This window comes from Pararge aegeria, chromosome 7 (genome assembly GCF_905163445.1).
Source record: "Pararge aegeria chromosome 7, ilParAegt1.1, whole genome shotgun sequence".
In the NCBI taxonomy this organism is placed as follows: domain Eukaryota; kingdom Metazoa; phylum Arthropoda; class Insecta; order Lepidoptera; family Nymphalidae; genus Pararge; species Pararge aegeria.
The window spans coordinates 5,915,490-5,924,673 of NC_053186.1; the positions used below are offsets into that span (position 1 = coordinate 5,915,490).

The window sequence follows — 9,184 nt, forward strand, 5'->3', positions numbered from 1 at the left end:
TCTAATTATGTAATATAAAACGAATTAGTTTCAAAAAAAACCCTAATTTTAACATGAAGCAATAATTATCAATTGATTATAAGACATGCCTTGATTTTCATTTTTACTTTTTTTTCATTTCATCACACCTCATTTAATTATATTTGAATGTTCAATACTATAGTTTATTATTATTTAGCGTGTGAGGATCAGTTCTATTAAATTATTTATTATATTATAAATAATTTATTTATAATATTAAAAATAATTTATTTATAATATATTTCTTTTTTTTTTAAATAAAACAATTTAAAGCTTATGAAAGCTTATGAAAAGTTGTTAGTTTTTTACATTTAGATGATTTTTTCTCTTATATATTATATCTTAGCGATTTTAATTTTCTACCCGTTGTCAATGTTAAACGCAGTGCAAAATTAAAGGCCACTCGCTCGTGTGACATCGTAAGACACACGATCGTACATTCGCGTAAAAGTATTGCGATAATACTGCATTGTTATACACATTAAGGATTTTAACGAAAATCACTGTTTTTAGGTAATTCATTGCTTTTAATGAAAAGCTAAATATTATATTGACCTATTTATTATACTTTATAACGCGTATAATTTCAATTTTTTTTTGTGTGTGTCTTTTACACCGAGTATTAATTAAGAATTGGTTTTTGAAGAAACACTAGGGTTTTAAAAGGTCAAGGTCAAATATATAATTTACAGTTTACAGTCTCTTCATTAATTTTTAGTTTTAGCGTATTTTCAGTTTTATACAAAAAAAAAACCGTTTTTTTTTGTAGCATACATCTTAGCGTTACTAGTCAACGCTACATAGCCATGCTCTCTTTACCGTGCACCTTAATGTGGACTTTTAAAGCGGAGGCCTTTCTAAAGGCCTGCCCACAACACGTGCATATATAAGGCCTCTCGCCCGTGTGACACCTTATATGTGATACGAGATCGTTCCTTTGGGTGAATGCCTTTTCACAAAGCGAGCATTGGAAAGGCTTTTCCCCAGTGTGCGTACGTCTGTGGTTCTTCAAAGTATTTAGTACGGTGAATCTCATTGGGCATAAGTCACAAGCGTATGGGCGTTCGCCAGTGTGGATTCTCCTGTGAAATTAAATACATGCATATATATTAGCAGCTTAATCCACACCTCTTTACAAAACATAAAATAAAGTCACTCCCGCTGTTTATACGCTTAGATTTTTCACAACAGATTTTAATGCAGTTTGCAGCAATAGATAGATATGATTCCATAGGTAGTGTTATCAGTGCATACATGCATATTATGAAGATAGACGCAAAGACATTCAAAGATTTGTTATGTGATGTATAGCATTGCCAACAAGTCAGATTTAATTAATGTATCACAAAATTGTGTTAATAATCACTTTAAATTGCGCCCTATAAGTATAAACATTGCAACCGTGTGAAGCCGGGGCATGTCGCTAGTTTATTATAAACGCCAAAGTGTCTGATTCTTGTTTGATCTTGATGAAAGTTGGTACGCATGTAACCTGCATCCCGGAGATCGACATAGAATTATATTTTTCTGCAAAAGCTAATACCTAACTAATTTATGTAAAATTTTGCAAAAAAAATGCATCTAAAGAAATACGAGGGTACCAGCGTGATTATTAAAAACCCAAAATAAATGCTGACGAAGTCGCGGGCAACAGCTAGTGTAATAATTAATGAGTTATAATTTATTCACATAAATGTATACAGTTATTGAGCTCTATACGCGAAAACCAAAACGAATGCATGAGAATAACTACAATTTTTTTTTTTTTTTTATACTTTAGGTTCTGAACGTAAGTCGTTTCTGAAAGAGTTGCATACCTGTGCTTAGTCAGAGAGCTAGAAGTAGTAAAGCTGCCGCCACAATCGTCACATACAAATGGATGCGCCCCGCTGTGTTTGCGGGCGTGGGCTTCCAGTTCACCTTTTGACACGAATCTAAAAAAAAAAACAGCATGCCATCAATTGTAAGATAAGAAAACAACTATCCAAAGTTGTGCGCGGACAAAGTAGGAGGGAACTGCTAATATTAGACTATACACAAATTTGCCATGGTTGATATGACAGCATACACAAAGATAAGAAATATATTATTTACTGTCATATTCCGTCCGTGACAGAACAGATATACGCATAAGTTTAACTATGTAAAAGAGAATCGCAATACCAGGAGTGCAGAAGTGGGAAGACGCGATGTTAAAGCTTTAACCAAGTTATGCGCGTTTAGTAATTCAATAGATAAATCGAAATGTTTCACTCACCCCCGCTCGCAAGTGTCACATTTGAAAGGCTTCAAGCCCTGGTGCCGCCGCATATGTTGGGTCATGTTGTTCTTCTGGCTGAACCCACGACCACACACCGCGCACAGGTAGGGCTTCTCGCCTGTATGTATCTTGAGGTGCTCCGTCAGAGTCGATAGCATAGTGAAACACTTGCCGCAGACCTACAAAATTAGATTCTGAAGTTATAAATAAATATTTATTCATTCCAGACCGGTGTCAATATACAAGTGTTTAAGTATTATAGTCGTAAAAATGTAATAGGCCCGTTTTGACATTTGTCATCGCGACGTAACTATAGTCGGAAAAATGTAATAGGCCCGTTTTGACATTTCTGCAAGACCATAGAATGTAACTTGGAACGAAACTGAAAGAAACAAAAAAATAAAAATAAATTACATACAGTGTTTTAAAAAATACGTAATTTTTTTGGGACGTTAAATAATATGAAAGAATATATCGCGAGTATTCTTTTCGCGCTTACTTCATAGTAGCATGCAATTTATAATTGTTGCGAAACGTTCCGAAAACAGTTACGTTCTCAGTCTTTTTTTTTTTTATACTAGAGCTGTAACCATTTTTTTACTGAATATCGAAATTAAACATTGTGTAGTTATCTTTACTGCAAAGAATAAGCTTGGTTCTCAAAATGGGTTCTAAATAATGAGTCTGAGATGATGTATCTGACCAAGCGGCACATGACTGAAGCGTCCCCGCGCGCGCTGCGCAGTTTTGCGTTCCTCATCTTGTAAAGTTGACTGTGCGCTCGTTTAAGTTTGATATATATTGTTTACTATTACGTTAACTATGGCTCTTCTATTTTGGACATTAATTTAAACATAGTGATTTTACTCGATTTTTGTGTTTGTTGTTATATAGTACTAACTCTGTTTCAAAATGTTGAAAAGTGGACGTATAATCAACAGCCAGTCACGCGTATTGGTTGTGAAGTTAAAGGAATACTTTGAACGAACGAACACTTTACAATACATAATAATATCAATCAAGTACTGATCCAAACTTGAATTGATTTATCGTGAGTATCGAGTACAGAGTCTTATAGTTCCATAACTAGTTACGTCGCAATGACAAATGTCAAAACGGGCCTATTACATTTTTACGACTATAGTTATGGAACCATAAAACTCTGTACTCGATACTCACGATAAATCAATTCAAGTTTGTATCGGTACTTGATTGATATTATTATGTATTGTACAGTGTTCGTTCATTCAAAGTATTCCTTTAACTTCACAACCAATACGCGTGACTGGCTGTTGATTATACGTCCACTTTTCAACATGTTGAAACAGAGTTAGTACTATATAACAACAAACACAAAAATCGAGTCAAATCACTATGTTTAAATTAATGTCCGAAATAGAAGAGCCATAGTTAACGTAATAGTAAACAATATATATCAAACTTAAACGAGCGCACAGTCAACTTTACAAGATGAGGAACGAAAAACTGCGCAGTGCGCGTGGGGACGCTTTAGTCATGTGCCGCTTGGTCAGATACATCATCTCAGACTCATTATTTAGAACCCATTTTGAGAACCAAGCTCATTCTTTGCAGTAAAGATAACTACACAATATTTAATTTCGATATTCAGTAAAAAAATGGTTACAGCTCTAGTATAAAAAAAAAAAGACTGAGAACGTAACTGTTTTCGGAACGTTTCGCAAAATTATAAATTGCATGCTACTATGAAGTAAGCGCAAAAAGAATACTCGCGATATATTCTTTCATAATCTTTAACGTCCCAAAAAAATTTACGTATTTTTTAAAACACTGTATGTAATTGATTTTTATTTTTTTGTTTCTTTCAGTTTCGTTTAAAGTTACATTCTATGGTCTTGCACAAATATCAAAACGGGCCTATTACATTTTTCCGACTATAGTAACAATTATTTCCTTAAGAATCTATGTTAGGGTTGTCAGTATAAAAAAAATATAATTTCAATTTGCCTTTAGATAGAATAACAAGATGTGATGACTTCTATTGGCACGTTATGGAAATAAGATAAGACTCTGAGCGTGAAGTTTAGTCTCCAATACGAATTATTTTGTTGAAAAAAAAGTACCCCTGTACTTTTTAATAAAAATGTAATTAATATAAATTAAGTTATTATACGAAAATCGTGATATGGTTGGGTGGATTCACACCTTTTCTATGATACCAATAACAATAGGTACATATAAATACATTGAAATACATATTCAATAGGTACATATACATAAAAAAAATGTTATTTGTGAAACCTAACCTATCTCGAAGTTACATAGGATATAATTTATTTTCAATAAAATTGGGAGATCCTTAAGAAAGATGCATTAATGTAACCCAAAGTAGCAAAATTAATTACTAGGCGTGTGCTGCGAAAAATATTAATGATATATAAAAATAATGTATTACATGATTAAAGTACTCATTATTACCTATAAAAAAGTCAACAAGGGAATATATCTAACTATCATAGTTAAGTCGCAATAACAGCTTTTGTGTTCTTAAATTTTATTAAATTGCCCCTAGAAACAGAAGTGGGTTACATTTCTATTGACAGTATTCAAATAAAGAATTTTACCATCAAGGGTATTTATTTAGCATCAAAATATGCTTTAATTCATGCTAATCTGACATTTAATTTAGAATTTATTGTGAGTTTACAAGGTTTAAGTAGTAGACCTAAACCAAACAATTCCTTTTGAGATACATACAATTGAGAAAATTCTTTTTAAAAACCGGGTGTGTTTAAAAAGAATTTTCTCAGTTGTATGTAATTTTGTACAAGAAAACACTATTTAAAAATATCTGTAAAACTACATATAAATTACATAACAATAAAAACATCAATACCTATGAACTGCATAAACAACAGCTAGTTAATTGTAAAATAATAATAATTAATCTTGATTAAACCAAATTCTTGCGTAACTCAAAAAAATTACCTTGCATTCATGTTTCCTGCTAACTTTATGCCTATCCTTATGACTATCCAGACTTTCTTGGGTAGAAAAACTTTTATTACAAATATCACACATAAATCCTTTGTCCTTTGAATGTACCAAGACAACATGATTTTCAAGATGGGCCTTATGTTGAAACTCTCTCTTGCAAGTCTTGCATGGATACTTGATCTGTGCTCTGTGAATTATACAAAAAACATTTTGTAAACGAACAGTAAGTTGAAAGAGGAACCAAGTCAAAGACAAAACTTTGTTGATTCAAATAGTACTTCCATTCCAGTGCAATTTTGGAGCTAACTAAATTTGTGCCCTAGACTAGTCTAGTTCACATAGTCATTACTCATTAGTCTAGTTTATCATAGGACAAAGCCCACCAAAACTTTTAATTATATAACATCTCACACATATTTGGGTGCCATGATATGGCACATCATGACACCCAAATGCACCACATGTCCAGTCAAATCAAATTGATTATTTAGTAGTACCTGTCCCTGAACATCCTTGGGTTTCAAATAAGAGAACTTTTTTGTTTTCTACATGACTATTGTGTTCACAAACTATTGCTATACAATTATTATACATGGGTACTTTACTTAACTACTAATAAATAACTTGGGATTCCCTTACGGAGCGACTTAATCATATTTAGGACCAAGCTCCTTAAATAAAGATTTAAAAATAAAACAATAATTACGTATTACTATGATATGATAAAAAAATGAAATTTGTATATTCTATCTAACTACAGGACATGAAAATTAAAACAATTACTTTAAAAAATAAAATTTCATCCATTTGGACTATAAAATGTTTATAATTACTACACACAGAGAAAAAGGTGCAGAAAACAGCATTATGAGATTTTATGGACCAAAATATAAAATACCCAAATAAAGATTTTTTAAAACACATAGTTACCTGTCTTCATGGCGTTTTATATGAGTTACTAAAGAGGATCTACGTACAAATTTACGCATGCATAATGAACATTGGTAGTTCTGTTTTTCATTATTTAATTTTATAATATTATCAATAGTGATATTTGGCTCATTGTCTTCTTTATGCGTCTTTAGATGTGTTTGGAATGAACCCATGTTGGTAAATTTTTCACCACATTTTGGACATATTAGTATTAAATTTAAACCATTTTTATTATCTATGTTATTCTTTGTTTTTTTATGTTTAACCTTGGCTTTTACTCTATGGGTTTTGGTATGGGTTTTTAATGATACTTTGCATGTGAAATTACTGTTGCATACTGTACATTTATAATTATTTTTGTCAACATTCTCTTCTTTATGTGTAAGTGAATGCACTTGTAAAAGTTCATAATTAGAAAAAAATTTATGACACACTGTACATACTAATGAGATCTTGTTGTTGCTTATATTGACCTCGGTTTTCTCCACAATTTTGTCGTAACTTTTTGTTCTCATTAAGTTTGTAACATCAGTATTTTGAATATTTTCAACATCAGGTCTCTCAACAACTATGCTGTCTGCCAAATCACTAATATCATCTTGTAGAAAATCGTCGTGCTCCTCTTTAACGTAATTCATATCGTTTTTGAGACTTTCTTTTGGATTAAAATAATTGTCCACAACAGCTATTTCTAAGTCACCTTTGGCTGTGTGATTGATTTTAATACAATTATCATAATAAGTATCATTCATTTGAGATTCAGCGGTATTAGTATGATCTGTACAAACTATTTCTCTTTTTATGAGATCCTCGAAAGTGTGAGATAGAAAACCATTTTTTAGTATAGTCTCCGACTGTAAACATCGCTTTTTGAACTCATCTGCCTTGAATATCATCGCGTAGCACTCATTGCAAACCTGTTTTGGATATTTATCGCTCAATAATATATCCATATTGATAAAATTAGAAATAATTTCCCGTAAGGTTCGGCTGTCTCCGTCCATTTTGCTTAGTAAAGACTTATAACCAGAAGCCTCGGAAAGACAGGTCCTGCATACTATTTTCCTTAACTTATTATCCATGTTTATTTTATTGTCATGTTAAAGTTTGAATATAATAACCACGAAAACACACAGCACAAAGCGAAACACCACTTTGTTTTGTTGTTGTTTGACGCACAGCGTAAATGATTTGACGTTTACTTCTTTCACAGACAATTATCTGTTTAGGGACTGTCTAATGTCAATGTCAGTTGTATACTCTTTATTTTTAACTTTACTGCATTATTCAAAATTAACTTTTCATTAGTTTCACCGATCAATCTCCTTCGTACCTTCTTCATCTACAAGACATTGGCGAAGTACCTTGTGCCCAGTTGGCACAGACAAAAGCCATAAACAAGAATTGAATTGAATTTTACTGCATTACTGTACCGAGATTTCTCGGATGAACACTTGCCGATAAACACCTGAGGGGTTGCTATGGCGTCACCGGGGGAGTGGGGTGAGTGCGAGAGCTTGCCATGGGAAGAACCCAGGGCTCGACGACATCGGGGAGAGTATTACTGATTGTTTGTATAGTCATTGGTACAGGTAAACATTATTTTGATTTTCGAATCCAAATATCTGATGGAGACATTTATTCGATTTAGATCAGGAGTCCTATAGCTTGCAACAAGATCAATTTCGCAATAATTTTGTCCTCGAAATTATTGTATGCCAAAGAGGAAGAATAATTCTCACAGCATCAAAGTGGTATAACAAATTATATCTATCATCACCATCATATCAAAATATTTATTTTTGCTCCGAATAGCACGATAAGAGGGCGGTTCGGTCCCGGTTATTATCTCTTCTTTAACTTAAAGAGCTAAGAGGTTTAACCTTTTCCAACCTTCTTTATGCATGACCCTATATTTTACCTCTTTATACCCTCCAAGCCTTAGTTATTGTCACTAATTTTAAATTATAACTAAAGGAGACAAGTGTAATATATTCTCGAGGGGTCCTTTAATCAAAAACCTCGGAACAGAAAATAAATTCTTTATTTCAATATCAATAATATCCAATTTAATCAGATTAACTTAACATGAATGAAATAAAAATTAATACGTAATATTTCAATACTTCATAGTATGAATTATATAGATGTTTTCCATTTTTAATTAATATCATCAGCAAATAAAAATTTATATAACATGTATTGAGATCTTATAAATACATCACAATATTAAAAAAAGTGTTTCAAACGTCAGTGTGGCTGCCCGCAAAAAATCTACTACTTTAGTAGACTCCTCTAAATACCTGCCAACTATTTCGCAAGGGTTCAAAACAAAGAGGGTGTAAGTCCCATATAAAAAATGTTTCTAAAACTTTTACAAACTACAATCTATTTTATTTACAATACACTGTCAGAATGAGGTAATTATTTTTTGCTCTAACAACACTTTTGTACTGCATTATTTATTTCACGTCCTACGTATTATTTATAAATTACTTAATATATTAATTTTAATATCATATACTGTGTCGAATTAAAATTTTCCGTATTTCAGTATTTGTCTAAGTTTACGTATTTATTATTCTTTTAAAATTGTTTTTTGTCTATGTCTTCTTATAAATGTAATAACTATATATAATAATTACATAACAAAGTTACTCGTTATTGGCACGTCGATGACTTGAATTTATTATTTTTATGAAGTAGGGACCTGTACTATACAATTAAAAGTGATTGCAAAAGTGAGTTATGTGTTCGTATGCGTACACGCGAACACAGTTTTTTATTTTGCCAGCTATTGTTTAATTCATTGAATGAGCAAAGGCAATATGCCTTGTCTTTTTATAAAATCACGAAACATTAAACAAAATAAATATATTTTTTACGTTCAAAAAATTTTAAAAACTGTTTTTAAAGGTTTATGAAAGTTATTGCGTTAAGAATATTTATATCTATGGATATATAAATCAAACGCAATAGTAAATAAAAATAATA

The 9,184-nt window shown here is 31.7% G+C and overlaps 1 protein-coding gene across 1 annotated transcript; it reads right to left on the reverse strand.

Annotated features, from left to right (window-relative positions):
* Positions 1 to 330: 330 nt before the first annotated feature.
* On the reverse strand, positions 331 to 7,399 carry LOC120625413 (gastrula zinc finger protein XlCGF57.1-like). Its single transcript, XM_039892468.1, has 5 exons — positions 6,188 to 7,399; positions 5,249 to 5,444; positions 2,279 to 2,460; positions 1,839 to 1,955; positions 331 to 1,103 (listed from the first exon to the last, which is right to left on the reverse strand). The coding sequence occupies exons 1-5, from the start codon at positions 7,270 to 7,272 to the stop codon at positions 818 to 820; spliced, it is 1,866 nt and encodes a 621-aa protein (XP_039748402.1). The 5' UTR covers positions 7,273 to 7,399; the 3' UTR covers positions 331 to 817.
* Positions 7,400 to 9,184: the final 1,785 nt, after the last annotated feature.